Source organism: Trichomonas vaginalis, chromosome V, assembly GCF_026262505.1.
Source record: "Trichomonas vaginalis G3 chromosome V, whole genome shotgun sequence".
Classification (NCBI taxonomy): domain Eukaryota; phylum Parabasalia; order Trichomonadida; family Trichomonadidae; genus Trichomonas; species Trichomonas vaginalis.
The window spans coordinates 26435097-26462015 of NC_067207.1; the positions used below are offsets into that span (position 1 = coordinate 26435097).

Consider the following 26919-nt stretch of genomic DNA (forward strand, 5'->3'; position numbering starts at 1 on the left):
TTTTTAGTTTCAAATGGTTCAGATGTCAACTCGCAAGACAACGAAGGGCAGACAAGTCTTCATTTTGCCGCAATCAATAACGACAGAGATATTGCATTACTTCTTCTTTCAGAAGGTGCAGACATTAATTTAACAGACAATGAAGGAAAGAATGTTCTTCATTATTCTGCGATTAATAATAATGCACAATTGATTGAATTTTTTGTTTCTCATGGTGCAAATCTGAAAGCGAAAGATAAAAATGGGAAAAGACCTCTTAAATATTTAACAGAACCCATTGAACTCGATGGAATAGATGATGGATGCCGGTTGTAATTTGAATCATCTTCACATCATACATCCATAAGCTCTCCTTTTAGGTTAACTTTGGAAATGAATAATTAATTTTAATTTAAAATTTGTTAATTTTATAAATTCAACTTATTTAAACGAAATTTTGTATCTCAAGACTTTATATTGGACATACAATATTTATATTCATATGTACTGAAAAATGTTTAATATAACTCAAAATCTTTAGCTAGATCCCTCTGAAAAAGCGGTAACCTTAAAAACAATCATCAATTTTATATTTGTAGAACCGTTGCATAGCATCGGCCAATGAATTTGGAGTTTATTCATACCATGCCTACCCCGGAACTTATCAAATCGAGTGTTGGGGTGCATCGGGCGCCGAAGACCGCAACAATGGTGGTCTTGGAGGATATGTTTCTGGAATTATTACATTCAAACATTTCACCAAATTATTCATTTATGTTGGTGAAAGTGGAAAAAGAAATGGTAACAAACGTACCTTTAATGGATCCATCCCGCGCTGAAGTCAATAGTATTTTCTGCTACTCAGGTGGAGGTGCTACAGACGTTCGATTAAAAAACAGTACAGATATTGAAGGTCTCAAATCAAGAATTATTGTTGCTGGTGCTGGCGGTGGTGTTACTCTTGATAGTTATATTGAAGATAATAACAACAATCCAACAAATGGGACAGGAGGTCACGGAGGAAATCTCAATGGTGGTGATGGAAGTTATTCTCACCATGGAATAGTGAGCTCCACTTATATCCCTGCCACAGGAGGAAGCCAGACTAGAGGCGGTAAAACAGGAATTTCCGATTATGAAAATTTTGTTAACGGTCAAGATGGAGTGTTTGGAATGGGAGGTAATAGTACCAAAGATCAGTCTTCGATTTCTGGAGGTGGTTCTGGCTACTTCGGAGGTGGTGGAGGATCTGTTTCGATCGATAGACATGGAACTGGCGCAGGAGGTTCTTCGTATGTGTCAGGCTGCAACGGTTGTAACAGTGTTTCGAAATATTATTCAGTCGAAAACAATAACTCGTTCATTGGTCCTGTTCACTACTCAGGACTTTCATTCACCAGTATTCAAATGCTTTCTGGTGATGAAAAACTTCCATTGTATACATCATCGAAAATTGATCATTATGTTGAATATGAACAAGGTCATTTAGGTGATGGTGCATTTAAGATTACTATTCTTTCACGTATTAATATCTGTTCATGTAATATTATTATCTATTCCAGATTTTTCTCACTCGGACTAATAGATCTTTTAGTTTCTTAAACTCAAATTCTCATTACTTTTTTTTTCAAGAGTTTATCTTAAAATCCCGATTTAGTGTATTAATTCCAAGGAGTATTAAATGATTGCTGCTTATGAATTAAAAATACAATATGCCTCACTATAAGGTCGCCAAAAAAAGTGCGGAAATTAAAAACCGCGCTTTGAGTACTTTCTGAGAGTCTGTTCGTCAGAAAGTATACATTTGTAAACTTCCTGACACTAAAAAAATTTTGTCCTTTCAAAGTTTTTGACATTGTCAAAAAGTATACATCGGGGCTCAATTTTCCTCTCAAACGGCGGTTTTTTAATAACGCTCAATTTTTCATCGACCTTATAATTAGAAAATAGTTGTGATACTTTTTACGGGTCTATAAATAAGCCCGAAAAGGTATCAAGCAACTATTAAAATATATATATTCACTTTTTTAATTGTCGTCCCACCTCTCAAAAAGTGAATAATATATTTTGAATATAGATCCAAGGTGATGTGATTTTTGCATCCCTGGGATGGACGATACACCCAAAGTGTCACCTTTTTTGGGATAACATGAATTTTAAATATCATGAGAGTTCTGCAAACCATATGCACAATATCTATTCAGCCTGACTTCTTGTATATATGAGTTAGACTTCTTAAATATTGTGCTTGGGGCGATATAAGTATTTCCGAGATTACCATCGTGCTCTATAGTATGCTACTTCTCCCTGGTTCTAGCTCAGTTCCAAGGATATTGGCGTTCAAGGATTTGGCAAGGTCCTTCCGAAGTCTCTCATTCGATGAGAGATTTCGGAAGAATCTTGCCTTAAAGTACTCCAACTCTTGTTCTTTTGTTCCTAAATAGTGAGAAAAGTTATTTGACTACTTAAGGTAGAGATTATCCGAGGTCCCTCATTTGATGAGAGGCCTCGGATAATCTCTGCTTTAAAATTGTACACTTGTAGTCCATGAGAGTGTAAGTATACATTGATAGGACAGCTTTCTTCTGAAGTCTTAGATTTGATGAGAACCTCAGAAGAAAACTGTCATATTTTATAGTAAAAGGAGTTTCAGGAGCTCCAAAGCTCCCTTTCGTAAGGATTAGGAGCTTTGGAGCTCCTGGTTCGTAGATGTGTTTCGCATCTTTCATCAGCAAAGGACATTTACCATCTGGGACTCTGTTGATGGAGACTCAGGAGCTTCAAAGCGCCCTTTAGTAAGGATTAGAAGCTTTGAAGCTCCTGGTTCGTAGACGTGTTTCGCATCTTTCATCAGAAGAGGCCCAAATGGTAAATAGCCTTGCTGATGAGCTTCAGGAGCTCCAAGACTCCCTCTCGTAACGATTAGGAGCTTTGTAGCTCCTGAAGGTAAGGTAGGATTGCTCTGATCTCTAATCAGTAGATGCCATGCCTCATTATGAACTCTACTGACAAGAGATCAAGAGCTCCAAGGACACCTTTTTTAGTTAGTGGTGTTCTCACCATTTAGTAGGATTGCTGATCCTACTAATGAAGTGATCACTTAGTATACGTTTTGAATAAATTGAATTTTTTTTAGAATTTAGTATTTTTTATAGACATCACATGTATATTATAAATACATAAATATATTCTTTAATTCAAAAAATTCAATTCGGTTTTGGGATGGGCATCCCAGCCCCAAGTATTCAATTTTATTCAATTTTTAAAGAATTTTGGGTTGGGATGCCCAGACCAAAACAAGCTTTATATTTTGATGTGTAGATACGTATGTGTGCATCATTGTTGTGTTATATATTATGTTTTTAATGAAAAAAAATCTGATTCAAAAAAAATTATCACTAATTAGTTGATAATATAAAGAAAAAATAGATAAATTGTATGTTTTGAGAGTATTTATCCACATTCACTCATATGAATTTCATTAAATAGTGTCTTTTTACTCCCAAATTTATTTTGAATTATTGAAATCAAAGAAAAAAAATCAGAAAAATTTCTCGAAATTTTTATTTTCAAAAAAAATTTGGATTTTATATTGAAAACTGACACTGGGAGGACGATAGGGCTGGGATTGGAGATACCCCGCTCACTTGGGAAAAATACGGATCTATATATTTTGAATATGTTTTCATTCAAAAAAAAGCGTTCAATCGAAAGTGGAATATGTGAAACAAATTTTGATTCCATTAAAAAAAAAAAAAAAAAAAAAAAAAAAAGGTAGTGGGGCTTCCAGGCACTTCGTGCCTTCTAGCCCTGAGGATGATTGGTATAATGAAGTTTTTTTTTCTTTTGGGGTGACCTTCCAGGCACTTCGTGCCTTCTAGCCCACATAAATGAAGTTTTTATTCGGAGGTCTTCCAGGAGCTTTTCACAAATTATATATGTTTTCATGTTTTGTCAAGACTTCTTCGTAAATGTTTTGTCAAGACTTCTTCGTAAATGTTTTGTCAAGACTTCTTCGTAAATGTTTTGTCAAGACTTCTTCGTAAATGTTTTGTCAAGACTTCTTCGTAAATGTTTTGTCAAGACTTCTTCGTAAATGTTTTGTCAAGACTTCTTCGTAAAATCAGACAAAAATAATGTTTAGGGTAGAAGGTTAGATATAACCTCTTTTCTAACCTCTTTTCTACCCTCTTGAATTTTCAAGACTTCTTCGTCATAGGCACGGAGATAGGACGGTTATTTTACAAAACTGACAACACTTTGACGAGTAGTTTTTTGAGCTGAACAAAAAGTGTCATATAAACATCTGTCAAAAACCGCTTTTTAACTTCACTTAAAATGCCACGTAAGCTACGTAAGAATATACGTAAGAGGAAGGGAGCATTGAAACATCCAATAGTAAAACTGACACCACAACAACAGTTGCAACAACAAATTATGAATGACCCCACTATGCTGCAACAAATGTCAAGCAACCCTATGCTTTTAAACCGAGTTATTGGTGCACAGAGTGGAGGTTTAAGAGCGGCACTTTTAGCGAAAATGGCAGGCTATGGTGGAGCTGCAGACGGAACAGCCTATAACCCTCAAAGTCAAATGAATTTGAGTTCACTCAAAAATCAAATAACAGATGTCAAAAAGTCAAACATAGACATACAGAAGCAAATAAGTGAAAACGAAAAGAAACTAGAATATGACAGACACACAAAGAAACTCAATGAGTTAAACGTAGAGAAAAAGAAGAAAGAAGAACAACTGAAAGAACTAAGTACAGAGGAATATGCGAAAAAAGTGTCAGAAAAAGCAGCAGAAGTAGCAAAAATGGAACAAGATGTCATAAATTTGAAAAACCATACTACTCAATATAAAGTACTGAAAGATGAAGAGATAAAACAAAAAGCCCTGAAGACATATATGGATAGCGATGAGTATAAAAAAGAAGTTGAAGCAAATGTAAAGGCAGAAAAACTTTTACAGTTGCAAAACCAAACCGTACAGTATGAAAACTTAGCACAAGAAAGTAAAAATAACGACGCGGCTATGCAAAAGGCAATGAAAAGCGCAGAATATATAAAAGCCAACAATGACTGGTTAGATGCCCAAGCCAACGCTAAAGCAGCCCAACTCATAGGGTCAATAAGGACAAAAATACAAGCGGATGAAGACAGTTCAAATGAAGCTTTAACAAATGCTGACTTTAAGAACGCCTTCGAAGCTCTTCATAGTAAGGTGAAACAAGTGAACGACTTCTCATCTGGAAAGAAACTGAAGTCTGAAGGTTTCGACAACGAGTTAAGAGAAGTAGCACAAAATATGACGAAAATAACAGATGCAGCAACAAGACAGGCAGTTCAAAGTGCCTATGACGCCGTTAGAGCAACTGTTGTGAAAAGTCAAGAAAAAGAGTTACAACAGACCAAAACAGACCTAGTAAATGCTTTCTTAAGAACGAAAAGTCAGGTAGGACATTACGCTGCAGATGGAACATATGTGCCAGCTGGTGGAACTTATATACCACCAAACCCTCCAAGAGAAGCACCTGCACCAGGACTACCTAAAACATTTACATCGTCACATGGACACAGACACAGGCATGCACCAAAACCAACACAACAACCAACACAACAACCAGCACAACAACCACCTCCACAACCAGCACAACAACCAGCACAGCAACCAACAGTTCAAAACCCAGCACAACAACAACCACAAACAGAGCAAGGACATAAAAGAAGTAGAGAAACAGGAAACCAAGAATTCTTAAAAATGCTTAAAGAAGAGTGTGGTTTCCCAGATACTGTTGACTTTAGTGACAGATATAAAGAAGCTATTGGAAAGTTCAAGGATGGAAATACTGACCGAACCTATTTGCTTTATGGCTCAGCACCAAAACGGATATAATCTCAAACCTGGAAAATACAAGCTCGCTAAGGGATATGATTTAATAGCATATCATCCAAATGACATGGATGAATTTACTCCGAGATATTTGATGTCAGAGCTAAATGACAATTCAACTTTCGTCATGAAACGCGTAAAAAATAGAGACGGAACGAAAGAACAAAAGCTTATGAATGCGGATGACGTAGATAGGGAAATTGTTGAAAACGGTCTCGGAATATATGAAATGCCAGCAGATGAGTACAAGAAACTCCACAGGAAGAAGTTCAGATACAACCAGACATGGAAGAAATAGTTCAGCAACAACAGCTAGAAGAGCCTGAAGGAAACGAACAAGTCACTCCTTTGGAAACTAACTTCACAGAACTAGATGAAGATTTGGAACAGCCGAAAAATCTTGACCCTCAACAAGAGCATGAGGTGAATATGGAATCTTTCCAAGAGTCTAAGAAAGATTCGGCTGACATAGTAGAAGAATATCGAAAAATGTTTGCCGACATACAAAAGACTCCAACATCAGAATGAAAATATCCAGCATAGAATGGAAGAACTGAAAAAAAATGTACACAAATACAACAACCCTTTTTACTTACGAGCATTTAACGTTCAATCTTCGGATGAACTCGGTGAAAATAAAAGGTTAAATTTCAAGAAAACATTTAGAAATGAAACATTGTTTAAAGTTCATTCAGAACCTAACCAAGATGGAAACAAACCTACTTTTGTTTCTGCAGACGATGGAACTACAATGAGATGGGGTCATAAAGCTAATCCGGATAGGTGGTCATAAACTTACAACCACAATTCCAAGAAGTTGTAGACGCAATGGAAGTCAATGGTGAACGAGAATATAGCTGGTATTTTAAGCGCGGCTTTAATGCCATTGAAAGATATGAAACATGCAGATATTTTGACCAGTATGAAATGAACATGGCTGATGGAAATATAACACCTGACGTTCTAGAACATTTATCTCAAAGAACTACACAGAACCATAGAGATGGTATATTTGGTGAAGAGTTTAGAAAGAAAGTTAGGGAGAAAGAAGGAAGAGAACCTATTGTACATGACCTTGCAAACGAAAGTTTACAAAATGTCATAAAAACTTACTTTGCAGACAATGAACCGAGAAGGGATGAATATTTAAGAAAACTCAAATGGACAGTACCAAATGAAATGTTAGTATTGAAAAACATGTTCCTTGACAAAATAAAACCAACTACAGAAATAAACGACGCAAGACTGAAAGATTGGGTAAAAGCTTTCCCATTCACAAAAGATATAGTTGGTAACATGGAAAGAAAACCAGAATGGCTACAAAAACATATATTTGGAAACGAGCTTATTCCATATGGACAGGCACTGTTTGAAGAGCTTGAACCGGAAACTCAGGAAAGAGTCATGCAAACAATACGCGAAGACTCAAATACAAACTATGACAAACTCTTTCTAGGATATAGGTTACCTGAGATGGGCGACCAGAGCCAAAAGCGCAAAAAGGACATGGGAAATTTGCAACATACTAGAATGAACATAATGCAAAGATGCAACAACTTCAACAGAGGGCAATGAAGGAAAGAGAGAGAGTTAAAAACTCAGTCAGGAATGAATAGTAATAATATGAATACTCTAACCATTTGAAACTAAAAAATCAACAACATAAAAATGATTATTTTCAGAGGCATAATGTAATGCAGTCTTGCCTTCATTATCCTTGATATTGAAATCTGGATGATACTTTGCAATAACTTCAAGATGCTTAAGTTTTCCAGATGTTGCAAAATAATGTGAAACTGTTTTTCCTTCATCATCATTCTTTGCATTGACATCAGCTCCATGTGAAACTAATTCTGAGAGAACATCTGTTCCTGATAACTTTATTGAGCAATGAAGTGGAGTCCATCCATTACCTCGTTTAACATTAACATCTGTGCCATGTGAAATAAGAAGCTTTGTGATTTCTTCATTATGATTATCAATAGAAAGATGAAGAGGCGAATAATTTGGATTTTTCGCATTTAAATCTGCACCATTATTTATAAGAATCTCAGCAACTTCCTTACTATTGTGTTTTGCTGTGTAATAAAGAGCATCTTTTTCAAATTGATCTTTTTCATTAACATTTGCTCCATGAGAAACAAGAATTTCTGCTGTCTCTTTGCTGTTGTGTTCTGCTGCAAAATGAAGTGGAGTTTTGCCGGATTTGTCCTTAGCATTGAGATCAGCTCCGTGTGTAGCAAGGAATTTGGCTGCTTCTTTATAGTTTCTTTGTGCCGCAAGCATAAGAGGAGTCTGTTTGTTCGCATCAACAATATTAACATTTGCACCATGTGTAAAGAAAAATTCGGCAATTTCCAAATTATTATTTTCAATTGCACGTTGAAAATGATGATCATGAACTTCGGCTCCATTTTCAACAAGGAATTTGACTATCTCAAAATTGTTATTCTTAGTTGCAACAATAAGAGGATTTGGTTTATTGATTTGTGCACCATGAGAAAAAAGTAATTTTGCAATATCAATTAGATTGCATCTCACAGATGTCAAAAATGGAGTTGATCCATAACTATTTGTTTCTAAAATATCTGAACCTTTGGAAATAAGGTATTTTACAACATCAATATAATTTGATTCGACAGCTAAATGTAATGGAGTGTTTCCATTATTTGTTTTAGTTTGTATTTCAGACTTATTCGTAACAAGTAATTCAATAACAGGTAAATTATTATTTTGTGCTGCAAAGTGTATTGGTTGAAAACCATTACAGTTTTTACAATTAACATCTGCCCCATTTTGAATAAGAATTTCTGAAAAATTAATGTTTGTGTTTTCTGCGGCGAAATGAAGAGCAGTCATTTTATTAGCATCTGATGAATTAACATCTGCGCCTTTCGAAATCAAGTATTCAACAAAAGAAAGAATATGAAAACATGGTGAATAAACAATGCATTTGTTAATATCATTAGTTTGTTCTAAATATGACAAAATAGCTCGAAAATTATTAAATTTACAACAAGGATTAAACATCAAAGGAATTTTGTATTCATTAATTAATGATGAATACAAAATATTATCAAAATCATGTGAAATAATGGAATATTCCATGCATTCGTAATAAGGTTTTTGTACTTTCAAACATTCATTGATTATTTCTTTATTTCCACTTAAATAAGACAAAGCAAGACATCGCTTTGTGATTGGAGCGTATCTGTATTTTTCTCTAAGAAACATAAATGAACGAATCGAACCATGATAACAACATAATTCTAACAATGTATATCCTTCTTTATTTGGTGGATAGAAGCAGTTATCTTTCAAAGTTGGAATTTTAAAATATTCTTTACTTTCTGTGTAACTCTTTAGGGATTCAACGTTATCGTCCATGATATATCGAAATATTGTATTTTCTTCATGTACATCCGGTGAATAATTTTTAGATTCGTAATCTTTGAATAATTTTGCATTGTTTTTGTCTAATACGATGCCGAATGTTTTGTTAACAATATAATCAAATATATTTGAAACACCGTTAATTGATTCTGGATGATATTCGTCGTATATCTTTTTGAATAGAGTCAAATATGACTTTATATAACGATTTCTGTAAATAATAATGATAGAAATTTGTTTTATGATTTGTTCTACTGAAATGTAGTTGGTATTGATTAAATAATTTCTGATATTTTCGAAAGTATTGGAGATTTCTTCGTCATTTTGTTTCGGAAGCTTGTACAATGAATCAAAACAGTTATTATAATCTTTGCAAATTGTAGTTAATTCGTTGTGTTGCACTTTTGATGCATCTTGATCGGACATAAAAAAAAATAAAATAAAAAACACAAAATCTTTCATATGAAAAATATAGCAATTTTAAATAACATTAATGATTTATTCAATAATTGTTTATTTGTAATAAACAGAAATTCATCAAAAGTGACAGCTCTCAATTTTTTGACATTTGTAAATTCTAAATTGAATGAGAAAAATGAAATAATACTAAGCATAATACAATATTCTAGATTTAATTATAATTAGGAAAAAGTTAGTTTTGAGAGTACTTTTCATAGGCATATAGAATGAAATCTTCTGAAAAATAATATCACATAAACTCATATTATTTTCTAATATATAACTATTTTATATAAAAATCAAATTCAATGATCTTAAAAGCGAAGGATAAACCTCAAAATTTACGAATATAATGAGTGGGAATATAATGCTTATCTATCATAAAACCATATGAAATATCAATTTTTGCTTTACGCCTAATTTTTGACGACAATTAGCAAAAAATGTTAAATGTTAACACTCAGTCCATTTGAATATGAAAAATAAAATTGACTTTGATTAAATGCTTTTATTTATCATGCAATTCTTCTTGCGACCAAAGATTTGAATAAAATTTCAAAAAATAAGATAGCTTAAAAAATAATATACGGTAGTGTTTACTAATAGATGAATAGTATATAAATTCTATTAAAATGGATTTGATCAAAAAAAATATATAAAATTTGATCATAAATAAAATCGTTTTAAATTACTTCTTCATTTAAATTATAACTATAGATCCGTATTTTTCCCAAGTGAGCGGGGTATCTCTAATCCCAGCCCTATCGTCCTCCCAGTGTCAGTTTTTAATATAAAATCCAAAATTTTTTTAAAAATAAAAATTTCGAGAAATTTTTCTAGTTTTTTTTTCTTTGATTTCAATAATTCAAAATAAATTTTGGAGTAAAAAGACACTATTTAATGAAATTCATATGAGTGAATGTGGATAAATACTCTCAAAACATACAATTTATATATTTTTTCTTTATATTATCAACTAATTAGTGATAATTTTTTTTGAATCAGATTTTTTCATTAAAAATATAATATATAACGCAATAATGATGTACACATACGCATCTACACATCAAAATATAAAGTTTGTTTTGGTCTGGGCACCCCAACCCAAAATTCTAAAAAAATTGAATAAAATTGAATACTTGGGGCTGGGATACCCAGCCCGAAACCGAATTGAATTTTTTGAATTAAAGAATATATTTACGTATTTATAATATATATGTGATGTTTATAAAAAATACTAAATTTTTGTAAAAAAATTCAATTTATTCAAAACGTATATTAAGTGATCACTTCATTAGTAGGATCAGCGATCCTACTAAATGGTGAGAATGCCACTAGCTAAAAAGGGAGTCCTTGGAGCTCTTGATCTCTTGTCAGTAGAGTCCATAATGAGGCATGGCATCTACTGATTAGAGATCAGAGCAATCCTACCTTACCTTCAGGAGCTACAAAGCTCCTAATCGTTACGAGAGGGAGCCTTGGAGCTCCTGAAGCTCATCAGCAGAGGATATTTACCATTTGGGCCTCTTTTGATGAAAGATGCGAAGCCCATCTACGAACCAGGAGCTCCAAAGCTCCTAATCCTTACGAAAGGGAGCTTTGGAGCTCCTGAGTCTTCATCAACAGAGTCCCAGTTGATAAATATTCTATGCTGATGAAAGATGCGAAGCACATCTTCGAACCAGGAGCTCCAAAGCTCCTATTCCTTACGAAAGGGAGCTCTGGAGCTTCTGAAACTCCTCCTATTATAAAATAGGACAGTTTTCTTCTGAGGCTTCTCATCAAATCTAAGACTTCAGAAGAAAGCTGTCCTATCCGTGTATACTTACATTCTGATGGACTACAAGTGTACAACTTTAAGGCAGAGATTATCCGAGGCCTCTCATCAAATGAGGGACCTCGGATAATCTCTGCCTTAAGTAGTCAAATAGCTTTTCTGACTATTCAGGGACAAGAGAACAAGAGTTGGAATACTCTAAGGCAAGGTTCTTCCGAAATCTCTCATCGAATGAGAGACTTCAGAAGGACCTTGCCAAATCCTTGAACACCGATATCCTTGGAACCGAGCTAGGACCAAGGAGAAGTAGTGTACTATAGCGCACGATGGCAATCTCGGAAATACTTATATTGCCACATGCACAATATCTATTCAGCCTGACTCCTATATACAAGAAGTCAGGCAGAATAGATATTGTGCATATGATTTGCAGAACTCTCATATATATAAATTTTTGTTATCCCAAAAAGGTGACACTTTGGGTGTATCGTCCATCCCAGGGATGCAAAATTCACATCACCTTGTATCTATAATTATAACAATTATTTTTGGTTTTATATTTTTTGGATCAAATCCATTTTAATAGAATTTATATACTATTCATCTATTAGTAAACACTACCGTATATTATTTTTTAAGCTATCTTATTTTTTGAAATTTTATTCAAATCTTTGGTCGCAAGAAGAATTGCATGATAAATAAAAACATTTAATCAAAGTCAATTTTATTTTTCATATTCAAATGGACTGAGTGTTAACATTTAACATTTTTTGCTAATTGTCGTCAAAAATTAGGCGTAAAGCAAAAATTGATATTTCATATGGTTTTATGATAGATAAGCATTATATTCCCACTCATTATATTCGTAAATTTTGAGGTTTATCCTTCGCTTTTAAGATCATTGAATTTGATTTTTATATAAAATAGTTATATATTAGAAAATAATATGAGTTTATGTGATATTATTTTTCAGAAGATTTTGTGTTCTTCTTCAAAATTTTATTTTTTATTAAAAAGAATCTTTACAAAATATACATTTACTTTAATTAATATTTAAAAACGTGCTCTATCAAAAGTTCCAAAAATTCAATATTTTAGCTTTTCTGAGGTGTCACTTTTGATGAATTTCTGTTTACAACAGTTTATTAATTAAAAACATCAAATTTGGGAGATCTTTTGAAATTTACAAATTAGTACTTACATCATTTTTAAAAGATGACGCTTGTACCTAAACAAAATATGACATGAAAATAGGAAAATCATTTCAAATAACATGTGTACACCCAAGAATTCTTCGATTTACTTATATCAATATTCTATAAAATGTTGATATTTTTACGTTTTACATGGAGTGCAAAAAACGCGCAAAAACAATTATTTAAAATTGAATCTGTACATTTTTTGCACATGCAGGAAAACCCAGATTTTATAAGCTATAATATTATAATTTATGATACATGGCGTAGCATCCCAGAACGTCAGAGATAAATTTGGCTATGTCATGTTGTAGGATGTAAAAATCACTGGTTTGAAATATGTGTTAAAGGAATTTACTTTCTTTAATGTTGAATGAACAAGGTACTTCAATATGAAAATGAGTCATAAAAATGTCATGAAAAGAGTCAGTGAAAATAGTGATTCATTTCAATATAGTCTAACGACGTATACGCCTCTTATGGATTAAATTACGTCCTTCTGTAGGCAAAATAATCTTTGTACGATTTGGAATTTCACATAAAAATGAAGAATATAAATTAGGAAGAATGATTTCTGTCATTGACTTTGGGTTCGTAATATTATTTATATTTGTTGGAAATGTATTATCTTCAAAATGGCAATCACTTGCAGTTGGTGATCCTGAAACAATATAAAATAAATTAGAAGCATTGTTTCCTTTGAAGAAACATTGATTTACTGAAAGTGTAGCATTATTAGTCAGATCGAAAATTCCTTTACCAGGTTCTGAAACTTTGTTATCAATAACATTACAAAAATAGAAATTTTGTGTTTTAGCACCAAGATAAAAACAACATTGTCTATTTGATGAAATATTATCGAAATTACTATAATTTGTTGTTGAAAGAGAAAATGGTTGATAACTAACAAATGCTGTATTTATTTTTAGTATTGAATCTGAGATATTTATTGATGAAAATAGAATAAGGTCGCCAAAAAAAAGTGCGGAAATTAAAAACCGCAGTTTGAGTACTTTCTGAGAGTCTGTTTGTCAGAAAGTATACATTTGTAAACTTTCTGACACTAAAATTTTTTGGTCCTTTCAAAGTTTTTGACAATGTCAAAAAGTATACATCGGGGCTCTCAATTTTCCTCTCAAACGGCGGTTTTTTAAAAACGCTCATTTTTTCATCGACCTTAGATCCATATAAATGATATAAAACAGAATTGGTTCCTGTATTTTGGGTGAATGATGATTCAACAACAAAATTCTTGTGGTTATCATCATTTGTCACACTAATAAATGAATGAGATCCTAGTCAATTTGAAGCTGATCCTGTTATCTTAGATTCATAACTACAGACTTTGTATTGAACGAATGATCCTGATGATTTCATAAGTATGGATCCTCCATCCTTTTCATTAGAGGAACATTTAAAGAAAGATGAAGTTGAGACGAGAACTTTTGTATCAACAGTTGCATTAGTGATTCGAATAACACCTTCATTAATAAAATCTTTGAAAAAAGCGTTATCAACAAAGACGTGCTTGTTATCAGTGACTTTACAACTTGTATTATCAACTGTGGGAATAGATGCATTATCATAGAATCTTTTCCAGATATCATTTGATGTTTCTGAGAAATGAAAAGATTTATCTCTGCTCTTATTCATTTCATTTTCGTGAGATCTAGATGATACTTCCAAATATTCAAAAAAGCTGCTAATCAAATAGAGAAAGTAAAAAGTAGTTGTTATCATAAAATATAGAAATTCAAAATTCTAAAGTTTACTTGACAAAAAATTTAATGAGAAAAATTTGAAAAAGATGTCATGAAAAAAGTGAATCATTTCAAAGAGTCTAACGCCGTCTGTACCAATGATGGATGATTTTACGTCCTTCTTTAGACGTAATAATCAATTTATGCTTTGGATGTTCGCATAAATATAAATTCGGAGGAATGATTTCTCTCATTGCCTTTGGACTCTGAATATTTCCATTCATTACGAATGTATTATCTTCAAAATGGCATTCATTTACAGTAAGTGTTGGCGATCCTTCTTCAATATTAAATAAATTAGAGGCTTTGTTTCCTTTGAAGAAACATTGACTTATTGAAAGTGTAACATATTAAGGACAGAAAATTCCAGAATTTTGTTGTAAAACATTGTTATTAATCACATTACAAAAATAGAAATTGTGTGTATAATCTTGATGATAAAAACAACATCTCCAATTATATGAAATATTATCGAAATTACTAAAATTTGTTTTTGAAAGAGAAGATGGATTCCATTTAACAAATGCTGCATTATAAAATATATTTGAATCAGAGATATTTATTGATGATAATAGAAGAGATCCACAATGAAAATATATAACAGATTGATGTCCTGTATTTTGAGTGATTGATGATTCAATAACAAAGTTCTTGTAATTTTCATCACTTGTAACTTTAGTATATGAATGAGATCCTGCTGCATCTTGATTTGTGGTCTTAGATCCATAACTACAGACTTTGTATTGAACAATTGATCCTGATTCATAAATATATATGGATCCCCCATAACTTGCAGAGGAACAATTAAAAAAAGAAGAATTTGAAACAAGAACTCTTGTATCAGAAGTTGTATTAGAGATTCGAATAACACCGTCTTCAGTAAAATCTTTGAAAAAAACGTAATCAACAAAGATGTTCAATGTTTTGAATGGTGGATGAAATTCGTCATCTTCTTCTAGCGCCGTCTGTGCAAATGATGAATGATTTTCCTTCCTTCTGTTGGTGTAGTTAACTTTTCATATCTATTAGATTCGGATCATTCAGCAAATTGATTAGCAGCTTTTATGAGTATATAGATGAAGCAGCTAACTCGGGCTTTTTTTTACTTCATCTATTTGATTAGCAGCTTTTATGAGTATATAGATGAAGTAGCTAGATCGCATGCTTATCAAATTTGTAGAAGAAAAGTGAATTTGTTTCAAGAAGTCTTGTGAAAAACTGATCGCCAATTGAAATCAATTCCAAACTGATGTTATTCATGATTTCGATAGCAAACAATGTTTCACCAACAAATGGCATGATGGAGGCAATGTCTTTAACTGTTTTTTCAATCATGTTTCGCATCTTTTGGTCTTCAATGACTATTTTGTTTTGATAAATCTTTAATTTCATGTTTGGATAAACCATATCAAAAATCATTGTGAAATAAGCAGAATGGACACATCCTGGACAGTCAATGAACGTGTAATTGTTCTTATCAGGGGAATGAATAAATGTGTAATTATCACACAAATAATAGAAATTTTCTGGATAAAAATTGTCAGAAAATCCTGGTCTTTTCTGGAAAACAGAAACATCACTTCTCTTTGCTTTATTACGTTCAAACTGCTTGACAATCTCTGTGTTGATTTGATCATGTAAAGTGTCAGAATTCTTAAGAGAAATGAGATATCTGATGTCACTTTTTGTCAAAAGTAATTCAAGTTGGCAAAATTTTCTGAGAGAAATTCCGATTTCTTTGATCAAAAGAATTCTGTTGTTTTCATTGGATTCAAATATTTGTGACAAACAGTTGATAATAGTAATGAAATCCGAATCCAAATTTGCATTCATCATGAGAGAATTCGTTTGGAAATCTGTGAAAAATCCCATATAATTCTTTGGCAAAAATTGAATGAGTTTGTTCAAAACTGTCAAATCTGACACTTTTTGTTCATGGAATCCATCGAATTCATCATCATTCAAGTAATCCTCAATTATACTATCATATTGTCTTTCTTATCTTGTCTTAGTTCTTTGTTCAGCACATTCCAAAATCAAATAATCATAATTTCCATGAACATTTGAAATTTTATACATATAATTCATATCATTTTTGCAGCCATTGATTGCGAAACTACAGTTCATGATTGCGCTCTGTGTATCTCCGAAAACAAACAAAACAAAAATGGAAGAATTGGGATTTTGCGTGTTAAACAAATTCAAATGTGATTTGATGTTCGAAAACAAAGGAATTAAACAGGATTTACTCTGACACAATGATAAAATGTCTTTGGAACTTGTTTCTGGTGTCTTTTCTGGTGAAATGACTGTTAAATTCGATGTTTGTTTTTGGAATTTGTTAATTATGTTCTGAACATCGAATAAAGAGTCAACAAAGTAGACAATCTTAGATCCACATCTATCTCTATTTTTAGTGGCATATGAAAGTGCTTCAATTTGCGATTTTTGGGAAAATTCAAGATTAATTTTTAATTGTTCTGTCTCAGAAACCTTGAAACCAACATCAATGGGATTAGCAAGTGATAGAATGAACTTAAGATGACGTTCTTTGCGTATTTTTCTGACAACATCTAAGATACTAAAGTATTTGATGTTTTTATGGTCAATTGCGTGGTAAACAATCATCATTTTAGGTGTTTTCTTACCATTGTTTGTATCATGAATGTTGTTGCGTCGAAAACTGAAATGAAAGCGAGAACTTGACGATCTTCGTTAAATGCTGTTTGTAAACTATTGAGATCTGTAACAATATCTAGTTCTGTGTATTGGTTATAGAACCATAATGCGTTTTCATGTATCAAACTCTCGTCATCTGAAGTAAAAATGATAAAATTGGTTTTAGTGTCAGTAAGTTTGAAAAGAGGGATGAGGATTCGATCACGGTACTCATAGTTGAATGTATAAACACTTGGATATTCAAAAATTTCATGTGTGTAAGGAGGATAGAAAATAAATGAGTAATGATCTGTTTGTTCTTGAGTAATAGATAAGCAAGCATGGTATAAAGCACGAGCAGATTGAACTTCTCTCTGGTCTTTGGAAATATCTATACTTTGTAACAAAAATTTTCCGAATTCTAAAAAGTCATTAACATTTTTAGTATGATTGCCATTGCTTGGCCTGCATTTAGCAAGTATCTGAGCATGTGAAAGAAATTCATCAAGGAAAGTACTGCAAGATTGTAAATTTTTGATATTCCTTAAAGAAGCTATACAATTAGAAATCAGTTGGCGAACTTTGTCCTTTGAATCTCGTGAAGCAGTAATAACGAGATACTTTAAGCTGGAATCACATCTACTTATTATATCCATAACAACTTTAAAAAAAATGATGTGAATAGAGGTATTTTGACTACCTCCGTTACAATTTTTTCTATAGTCTTTCAATTTTTTTAAATTTATCTAAGCACAGCACAATGAAGCATTTTGGAATTTTTGAAAGGAGTCAAAAATTTTCCATAGATTTCCCAGTGGCGCCAAGCGACGATATGACGATGAAATATGTTCTCAATGTTATCTCAATTCCTTCAATTAATTTCAAATTTATCGATCAAGCATAACGTCCTTAAGGCACCCTATTCAAAAAATGAAAGGGCCCATCTCAAAATTGAATGGGTATCATTCAAATTCTTGCCCATTTGATGAAACATTAAGTTTGGACTTACAAAGACATGTAAAAATTGTCTTGCTTGTATACGGGAATAGAAATTGAATAGGATATCTTGATACCTTGCTTGTGTAGGAGTTTAAACTTATTTAATAATAATAAAAGCTGTCCCTAATTCTATCTTTGCTTGAACCGCAATCTCTCCCTCTTCAATTAACTCAATATTTTTTTGAAATATTTTACAAATGTCACTTTTTATGTTTTTCGATTGATTTGCTTTTCATAGCAAATTGATTGATTAAATCCTCTCAAATATTATGTGCTCAATATATTGGTATATCGTCGACTTCAAATGGGGGTGTAATATTCTTATCAGATGCAAATTTTTTTCTTTCAATTGAGAATAGCATCTTTTCAGAATGTTTTTCCTCCCAAGAAGGTGGTGCTGTTTACATAAATAATTCTCCTACCAACTTCAGTTTTAACAGCTTCAAAAGCTGTTATTCGCTCCTCAATGACAACTCAAAGTTTGGAAACGCAATTTTTAATACAAATTCTCTTTCAAACCTAAATGGGAACACATTTGTTTTATGTGGTCCTGATTCCATACGAAAAAGTGATAGCTGCGTCTATATGAAAGGTAATAAGTTTGTTTGTACTTATTGTAATAGTACTTATTGTAATAGTTCTGATTGTTATGAAAATAGTGGTGCCGGTCTTGTCAGTTTTTGGAATGTTTTACAAGGCACTTTTGTAAAATATTGCCAAGTTAGTAAGACTCATGATGGATACTTCATTGAAATTGTTGATTGTTCTTATTCGATATACAATTCTAACTTCATTGATGCCTCTAATCTATATAAATTGCTTTGGGTTAGTGGAGGCCCTGCATATTTTATTAGTTGCGTCTTTTTGAATCCTGCTGGTAAAGCTATTGATGAGTTTGCAACTGTTACATTTACTGACTGTTCATCGGATGGCAATATAGCCGAGAGATCGGTTACTCCTTTCAAATTCTTGAATAGTTTATATGTACATGTTCGAAAATTGTAATATGATTGAATGCTCACGTTATTGCGATGTGTTTTCTAATTTTTCTGCAAGAAAATACATGGTTATTCCATATCTCATGTTCGTTGTTAATTGAAGATTAATTATATAGATAATAAAAGGAGTTATAACTGATTCGTATGAAAAGTGTATTCATTTTTCGCAGATTTGAATATTAAAATGAGCAGTTGTGATTTTTTCGGTTGAAATGAAATGATTAATTGAATATGAATAGTCAAATCTTAAAAATAATAAATGTGATTTGATCTATCAGAAGAATGTATAACGAACAATCAAATTATGTTAACATAATAACTGAATTTGATGAAAATATGTGTGATTGTAACCTAAATTCCAACAAAATCAAAATGATTTCTTTGAAAATCCGAAATTTTAATTAATATCAACATAATACAAGAACAAAATATAAATATCACTTATGGACAATCAAAGTTCGTCCTGCACGACCAAATACGTAACCTCTTGGCGAAAGAGTTGACGGTGCTGCATGATATTCGCTGGAACTCTGTACTTTCTTTTCGGGCCAGCGATAACCGATTGTTGGGCGAGGAGATCTAGCATGTTTTGATTGAAATTCAAATCTAGGACTGTAATTTCCAGCGCTTGGAGTATCTGGATCTCCATTGAAAAGATTTTTCCTTGGAGCATTGCCAATTGTAGCTGGAACTCTTCCAACACCAATATCTGTGCCGTAATTAAAATGATAGGTCTGAGGACTTGGAGAATCAATTGATTTGTCTTTGGGTTTCTTAGCACGTGGGAATTTAACACCATTTACCTGTCCGAAATCAGGTGGAACGTAATTTGGTCCTGGAGTTTGTAAATTTTTAGGTTCTTTATATTTTGAACCTATTGAAACTTTCGGGCCTTTACCAATTGTTGTTGGTAATGCTGCCAAAGGTGGATCATATGGTTTTGGATTTTTCATATATCGTGGTGAAATTGAAATTCCTTTTTTATCAGTGAATTTGTATGTTGGTGAGTAATCTGATGGTCCTGGAGTAGATCCTGTGTTCCCTAAGAAATAAATATTGAATTCTGCTTCCATACACTAAATTATAAGAGAAAAAGTGATATTTTGTAACGAAATTAATTTTTGAGGATTTGAACAACCACAATAGTATAAATTATCGAATATTATGATGTAAAGTGTGAATTCTATTTCAAATCTGAATATATACAACTATCACCAATCTTTTGATTTAAAAAAAATCTGAAATCACTTATATCAACGTATGACATCGATTCATATCTACCATATGTTTGAAGTCTACATTCATTTTGGCATAATTATGCATTCACTTCGGAATACATCATCAATGAATAGCAAAGATATAGAATCATCAAAAATTTGAGCTATATATTTCGAACACGTCTGGAAAATTGCTTATGTGCTCAACCAAAAAATGATTAAAAAAGAATTAATGAATTGAAATAACTAAACAAACAAAAACAATTTAAATTACTGAAGATGGAATGCTTCTTATTGCAGGTTTGAACAATCTCTTTTTCGAAGACCTTAAATGATACTGTCTCATATCAATTATATCAGATGAAGCTTTGGGATCTACGTATCTAACGGCTTTAAACTCGTTTTGTGACATAGAAAGACATGATTTAACTGAAAGATGATCAGAACTTGGCTTTCTACATATCGTTCTATCAGCTTCGTCGAAATCTTTGAGGCCGCGTGATGAAACTTTCTTTTCAACTGAAGGGATCTCTAATGTGGATTGTTCAAGTTCAAAAAATTCATCAACCTTTTTTAAGGAAATTATAGGTAAAATTTGGCTCGAAGGCATTGTTACTATGTTGTTAAGCCATGGGCTCTTAAGTAGTTCATCAGCCGAAGGGCGATCTTCAGGCTCCCTCTGAAGGATACCAGTAATTACAGATAAGCATTCTTCGGATAGATCTTGTGGGATTTTGTACTGGCAAGCTTTAATTTGCTTGGAAAGCTCATGTTGGTTTCTCTTAGTCCATGGCAATTGTCCGGTAACCATTGCGTAAATAATTACACCAACAGCCCAGATATCAGACTTTTTAGGGTCATAATCTGTGCCTTCTAGAATTTCTGGAGCAGCATAAACATAGGATCCGCAGGAAGTATGGGTTAACCCGTCAATAAATTTGGAGAAGCCAAAGTCAGATAGTTTGATATCTCCGTTGTTATCTAAAAGGATATTTTCAGGCTTTAAATCTCTATGGCATACATTAAGTTTATGGATATAGCTAATTGCTTCAAGGAGCTGTTTAGCATATATTTTGGCTCTTTCTTCAGGGATTTTTTTATTCTGGAGTATCTGTTGGAACATATCACCGCCAGTGCAAAGTTCAGTCACGATATAGTAATTCATCGTATCCTTCAATAAATCAAACAATTGAACAATTCTGGGGCTATGAAGTTGCTGCATAATACGAATTTCCTTTTCAAACTTTGATTTATCTATCATTGAATCAATTGTATGTTTTGTAATGATTTTGCAAGCGTAATATTTTCCATTATCAGGGCGATAGGCAACCTTAACAGTTCCAAATGCCCCTCGGCCAACCGCGTTTTGGAGTTGGTAAGGTCCTATTTTAACCGGGCACAAGAATTTGCGCTGCATTGCATTCATTCAAAACTAAGTGAAAAATTGTAAAGTACTGAATTTGTGCGAGCTACATTTAATTTTTGAATAGCTGTCAATTTCTATAAATTCAATTTGAAATTCTTAAATGAAATTACGTAAATATCTTGATAAACACCATTTTAGGAAACAATTATCAAATTCGTAAAGATTTTGAATAAGAATTTTGAATGAGGCATTTTTCGATAACTTCTCAATCAATTTTTGAATGTCTTATGAAATCCTGCCGCGCCTCTTTCAATTTAGTTTTGTTGCTTATTACCAAATAAAATTATATTTTCCGTAAAGATTATTGAAAATAATTAATAGCAAACAAAAGTTCACCACCAACAAATTTAATGATTTATTTATAAATGGAATATGTTCATGGGGCATGTATTGGCAATCCTATTTTTGCTCATATCTATCAATAAAATACTTCAATAATTTATTGAGTTTAATAAAATTAGAAATTTTTTACGTCGAAATGAATAATGTAATAGCTATCAGTTCCATCAGTGATATTTACCAATTCCCACCATAAATTTAGATTCTATTGACGAAATTTATTGATTGCTTTTTATTTGAATTGATTAACTGCTATTTAATTGATAGTTCTAACATACAATAGTTTTAACACATATTTTTGTCTCAAATGTATTGATTTGATAAAGCAACGTAAAAAGATTATTCAAACAAATTAATTCATTCAATTCAGAAATATTTTATATCATAAATGAAAATAGTTGTATGTTTGGATCCACAGCAAGAATTAAAATTCCATAAAATAACGAAGCAATAGAAATATAGTCTTGAATTTATGATTCTGTGCATTAAAATGCGCATAGAATGCCTGAGTATCTTATGATAGTTATATTTCTCTCATTAATTACCTATTATTTCCATAATCGAGAATTAAAGAGTTCATGATTTGTAATTTTATTAGATTATCTTTGCAAGAGATGTATTTGTAGCGTGTATTAAAGCAATTGATTATAGAATCCGCTTGATTTGAGGCAAATTTACTAAAGAATTCCAAATTTATGCTTTGAAAGAGTTGTTCATCTCATTGAAGGATTGCAAGTTTTGAATACAATAGAAATTGATTCTTATTAGCTGTCAAGCAAAACAAATTGTTTGAAATTATTAATTAAATAAATTTATAATAGTATTTTATACGTCACGCACTATAAGTCTTGATAATATATCAAAGAACAGTGGCAAATTCTGAGCAGGAACAGTACAAACAAAAGAATCAAAAGAGTCAGCGGAGATTACAATCTCGGCTTCAGCAGCAGCGGCTTTGAAGAGCTTTCCGAATGGAGTACTAACAGCATCGGAGAACTCGAACGAAGGGGAAACTGCAACAACGAGAAATTTGTCTTTCTCTTCATCTAAAATAGAAAGAATTATAGGGATTGAACCTCCATCTTGAATCAAAGTATCAAGAGCTTGGAGAAGGAATTGGCCGAGCTCAGCAACGGTTTGTGGCTCGTGTTTGAATGCTGGATCTAATGCATCTCTAACAGTAACAGTCCAAAAATCTTGTGAATTAATAATCATCGAATTTCGACGTGATAAAAGCTCTGTTCCGAACTTGACAATCGACTTAGCACGCTTTTTGGCTGCTTCCATGGAAGAATGTCTGAGTTCTGGATTGTTTAGAAATCTCATTCCGGAAAAAGTATCTAATTGTGGAAGAGAGTTCTCAGTTACGGTACACAGCTGAGCACGCAGAGCCAACACGACGTCTGCAGCTGAAAGCTCTGTCTCGTAGCCGCGTCTAAGAGTAAAACTTGGAAATGTAAATCCTGCAAGGTTAAACGTATCAATTTGGCGATCAAATCTTTCTACGATTGTATCTTTAACTTCGCTATCCATGACTATGTATGTTTGGCGAGCTTGTTTGAGCTTAATTCCTGTAGTTGCTAATAAATGTTGAAGATTCTCTTGTCCGGACTCAGTCCATAATCTGAGACGAGAAGCAATGAATGTACTAGCATGTAAAGATTCTTCTAATGTCCATTGACGAAGCAATGGGCATCGTAATTCTGTTGATGATGAAATTGCAAATTCTTGGAATACAGGTACTTGAATTCCTGTATCAGGTCTTACAGTTTCATCACCATTGTCGTCGTATATGACAGTAAATGGCTTGCCATTTGAAAGACGAGATACTTCATTTGAAATAATTTCGAGTAATGTTTCATAACGATTATTATCAATATGACCTAAGATGAAATGTTCTGTTAATCCGAGAATTGCAAACCATAAAACTTGAGAATTTGCTAAGCCATTTTCAACGGCTAGAGCGTAAGCTTGAATAGAAGCTGGATCAGCAAACGATTCGTTCATTTGCTGCTCCTCATCTGATAGGGTTGTATCAATTTGGTTCGCAACATCAAATACATTTACGAATTCATTTCTGGAATCGATATTGTGAGGATGAATAGGTCGATGACTTTCAATAATGTAAGCTTTTGTTTCAGAATTGAATGCTCCCTCGTAACGTGCAAGTAAACTAACAGCACCAGCACAGTTAATAAAAAAAACTGAGGAAGGTAAAGTTCCTTCTGTAACATGGGTTTTAATACAGCTATCCAATTCTGCATATCTGCGAACAAATGAAAAATGTGCTAATATATCATCTCGTTTGAATAAATCAAATAATATCGATTTTGCTGCTATTGAATCAACATTATAAGGAACGAAAACGAGAACTGAAACAGTTCCACTTGATGAAGATCTCATGATCTGGTCATATACAGTCCGGAGATCTCCGGATAAGATGATCATGAAATTTGGCTCACTTTTCGCGCCAAAATCGCTGGCCTTGTAAACGTACTTTCCGCCAAAAATAACTATTGATGAATATACTTATAGAGTATAATCCTCTATGTGAGTGATTCCTAAATATTCACTCACTATGTTAAAACAATGCTAAATATTGAATGAAAAATTAAATTATCTTCATTTGATTTCGTTTCTAAAGTATCAATCTTTTTAGATCGATTTATGATGTTCCTTAAAATTCTTAACTTAAAATTCCTTATGTTAGGGCTTGATATATTAACAAATGGTCAATTAATGGTTGGCTAGTATGGATATCAACAATAATTTTGTTGTGACTTCATATGTTATAAGAACAAGCTATTTTTAAAAAATTTGGTTGGAAAATATTGAGCAAAAATGAGGTAAACAAAAATTTGATCCAGGATCTCAATTTATGTGATTATCTATTTTCTAATTGTACTGTTTTGGAAACGAAAATCTTCAAATCGAAGGAAAATTTTTCAAAACGTGACAAAGTCCTCCGCCCAATCATAGAACGATAAAACAAATAAATGAGTAAACCTGAGGATACTAACCAAGAAGAAGATATTGTCCAGCTCGATGAGAACGAATTAAACATCTTCGAGAGTTTCTCAAAGGGCCCTTACTCTGATAAAATTAGGCAAGCAGAAAAAGATATCAAAGAACTTGCATACAAAATCGACAAGACTAAAGGCGTTAGAGATACTGATACTGGTCTTGCACCACAATCCCAATGGGACTTTGATGGAGATAAGAACGTAATTGGAAGCCAAGAGCCATTAAATGTTGCAACTTGCGAAAAAATCCTTCCCGCAGAAGAAAAAGCTCGCTATATTATTTCAATCAGTCATGTTGCTAAATTCGTCGTTGGTATCGGCAAAAATATTGCTCCATCTGATATTACAGAAGGCATGCGTGTTGGTGTCGATCGTAGAAGGTATGCTATCCAACTTCCACTTCCTCCACGTATTGATCCAATTGTTACAACCATGCAAGTTGAAGAAAAGCCAGACATTACATACGCTGATATCGGTGGCTGCCATGAGCAAATAGAAAAGCTCAGAGAAATTATCGAAATGCCACTCCTCCACCCAGAGCGCTTCGAAACCCTCGGCATTGACCCACCAAAGGGCGTTCTTCTCTACGGTCCACCAGGTACAGGCAAAACATTGCTTGCAAGAGCCGTCGCGAACAGAACAGAGTCCGTCTTCATCCGCGTTATCGGCTCTGAGCTCGTCCAAAAGTACATTGGTGAAGGTGCTAGAATGGTTCGTGAAATTTTCCAAATGGCTCGTAGCAAGAAGTCATGCATTATCTTCTTCGATGAAGTCGATGCCTTCGGTGGTGCAAGAAATAGCGATTCCGATGGCGCAGAAAACGAAGTACAGCGTACAATGCTCGAATTAATTACACAACTTGATGGTTTCGATGCCCGTGGTAACGTTAAGGTTCTCATGGCTACAAACCGTCCAGATACACTCGATCCGGCTCTCATGCGTCCAGGTCGTCTCGATAGAAAGATCGAATTTTCACTTCCAGAACTTGAAGGCCGCGTTTCCATATTCCAGATCCATACACGTGTTATGAGTGTCGAGAGAGGCGTTCGCTTCGATCTTCTCGCAAGACTTTGCCAGAATGCAACTGGTGCTGATATTAGATCTGTCTGCACAGAAGCAGCTATTATTGCTATCAGAGCACGCAGAAAAGCTGTTACAGAAAAGGACTTCTTAGACGCTATTAACAAGGTTATTAAGGCTTATGCTAAGTTCTCTGCTACTCCTTCATACATGCAATACAACTAAAGATAATCAACGTTATTATAAAAACTTTAATTATTGACAATTGAAATTTTACAAAAAAAAAATTATATTTTGTTGAAAAACTTTTTAATTTAGGCAAAATATGATGGAAAAAGAATGAGTGTGTAAAAATCTTTTCAATCTTTCATCTATATTTTCAAATACACTTATAATTGTATAAAACAATCTGCAATGTTCACAACAATAAGTATTATTAATCAAATATTAAATGGTTTTAATTAGAATCTTATGTGTAACTTGGTTTTCAATCAAAAATAGCTCTAAAAACGTAGAATTTCAAAAAATATCTTTACATTTTGAGTTAATATTATAAAATATGATGTGAATATCCATGTTATGTTATGTCAAAGATAGTTTCTAATGAGGGATGGCTCTAGAAAGTGTTAATTTTGCTTGAAATTTCCAGTTTTGTATGAAATATTAGTGTTTTTAAGATAAATCGCTTCAAAGATGCTATATTATAGTTTCTAAATTTCGATGAAAAAATGAAATTTTCAAAAATCGTAATAAAAAAATATGTGATTTTTCTTGTTT

At 32.9% G+C, this 26919-nt stretch overlaps 11 protein-coding genes and 1 pseudogene across 12 annotated transcripts in view, besides 6 other annotated features; 4 read left to right on the forward strand and 8 right to left on the reverse strand.

The window, feature by feature from the left end:
- The window catches only part of TVAGG3_0406860, a 2508-nt pseudogene extending 2193 nt beyond the window's left edge, over positions 1-315 (forward strand). The window contains exon 1 of the mRNA in view: positions 1-315. This exon is cut by the window's left edge and continues 2193 nt beyond it. Within this exon, the coding sequence occupies positions 1-315 (315 nt within the window).
- A 438-nt stretch (positions 316-753) lies between these two features.
- On the forward strand, positions 754-1581 carry TVAGG3_0406870 (glycine-rich protein family; the record flags this gene model as incomplete). Its single annotated transcript, XM_001322195.1, has 1 exon — positions 754-1581. The coding sequence occupies one exon, from the start codon at positions 754-756 to the stop codon at positions 1579-1581; it is 828 nt and encodes a 275-aa protein (XP_001322230.1).
- Positions 1582-2051: 470 nt separating this feature from the next.
- Positions 2052-3648: a mobile genetic element.
- On the reverse strand, positions 2457-2708 carry TVAGG3_0406890 (uncharacterized protein; the record flags this gene model as incomplete). Its single annotated transcript, XM_001322194.1, has 1 exon — positions 2457-2708. The coding sequence occupies one exon, from the start codon at positions 2706-2708 to the stop codon at positions 2457-2459; it is 252 nt and encodes an 83-aa protein (XP_001322229.1).
- Positions 3649-3724: 76 nt separating the features above from the next.
- Positions 3725-3821: a mobile genetic element.
- A 496-nt stretch (positions 3822-4317) lies between these two features.
- TVAGG3_0406910 (protein of unknown function, DUF4106 family) lies at positions 4318-5035 on the forward strand (the record flags this gene model as incomplete). The annotated part of the gene is made up of 1 exon (XM_051232949.1): positions 4318-5035. A coding segment is annotated over one exon (718 nt), but the record flags the coding sequence as incomplete, so codon positions are not given.
- A 4755-nt stretch (positions 5036-9790) lies between these two features.
- Positions 9791-9827: a mobile genetic element.
- A 1338-nt stretch (positions 9828-11165) lies between these two features.
- Positions 11166-11471: a mobile genetic element.
- Positions 11472-11492: 21 nt separating this feature from the next.
- Positions 11493-11563: a mobile genetic element.
- Positions 11564-12608: 1045 nt separating this feature from the next.
- Positions 12609-12646: a mobile genetic element.
- A 1355-nt stretch (positions 12647-14001) lies between these two features.
- TVAGG3_0406960 (uncharacterized protein) lies at positions 14002-14355 on the reverse strand (the record flags this gene model as incomplete). Its single annotated transcript, XM_001322197.1, has 1 exon — positions 14002-14355. One exon carries the CDS (start codon positions 14353-14355, stop codon positions 14002-14004), a length of 354 nt encoding a protein of 117 aa, XP_001322232.1.
- Positions 14356-14857: 502 nt separating this feature from the next.
- On the reverse strand, positions 14858-16295 carry TVAGG3_0406970 (protein polyubiquitination; the record flags this gene model as incomplete). Its single annotated transcript, XM_001322198.1, has 1 exon — positions 15615-16295. The coding sequence occupies one exon, from the start codon at positions 16293-16295 to the stop codon at positions 15615-15617; it is 681 nt and encodes a 226-aa protein (XP_001322233.1).
- A 165-nt stretch (positions 16296-16460) lies between these two features.
- On the reverse strand, positions 16461-17090 carry TVAGG3_0406980 (protein polyubiquitination; the record flags this gene model as incomplete). The annotated part of the gene is made up of 1 exon (XM_001322199.1): positions 16461-17090. The coding sequence occupies one exon, from the start codon at positions 17088-17090 to the stop codon at positions 16461-16463; it is 630 nt and encodes a 209-aa protein (XP_001322234.1).
- On the reverse strand, positions 17090-17776 carry TVAGG3_0406990 (protein polyubiquitination; the record flags this gene model as incomplete). The annotated part of the gene is made up of 1 exon (XM_001322200.1): positions 17090-17776. The coding sequence occupies one exon, from the start codon at positions 17774-17776 to the stop codon at positions 17090-17092; it is 687 nt and encodes a 228-aa protein (XP_001322235.1).
- Positions 17777-19507: 1731 nt separating this feature from the next.
- TVAGG3_0407000 (sperm-tail PG-rich repeat-containing protein) lies at positions 19508-20407 on the reverse strand (the record flags this gene model as incomplete). Its single annotated transcript, XM_001322201.1, has 1 exon — positions 19555-20190. The coding sequence occupies one exon, from the start codon at positions 20188-20190 to the stop codon at positions 19555-19557; it is 636 nt and encodes a 211-aa protein (XP_001322236.1).
- Positions 20408-20517: 110 nt separating this feature from the next.
- TVAGG3_0407010 (protein kinase protein) lies at positions 20518-21760 on the reverse strand (the record flags this gene model as incomplete). Its single annotated transcript, XM_001322202.1, has 1 exon — positions 20600-21760. The coding sequence occupies one exon, from the start codon at positions 21758-21760 to the stop codon at positions 20600-20602; it is 1161 nt and encodes a 386-aa protein (XP_001322237.1).
- A 986-nt stretch (positions 21761-22746) lies between these two features.
- Positions 22747-24660, reverse strand: TVAGG3_0407020 (mitotic DNA replication preinitiation complex assembly; the record flags this gene model as incomplete). The annotated part of the gene is made up of 1 exon (XM_001322203.1): positions 22925-24547. One exon carries the CDS (start codon positions 24545-24547, stop codon positions 22925-22927), a length of 1623 nt encoding a protein of 540 aa, XP_001322238.1.
- A 395-nt stretch (positions 24661-25055) lies between these two features.
- On the forward strand, positions 25056-26896 carry TVAGG3_0407030 (26S proteasome regulatory subunit family; the record flags this gene model as incomplete). The annotated part of the gene is made up of 1 exon (XM_001322204.2): positions 25096-26367. The coding sequence occupies one exon, from the start codon at positions 25096-25098 to the stop codon at positions 26365-26367; it is 1272 nt and encodes a 423-aa protein (XP_001322239.1).
- Positions 26897-26919: the final 23 nt, after the last annotated feature.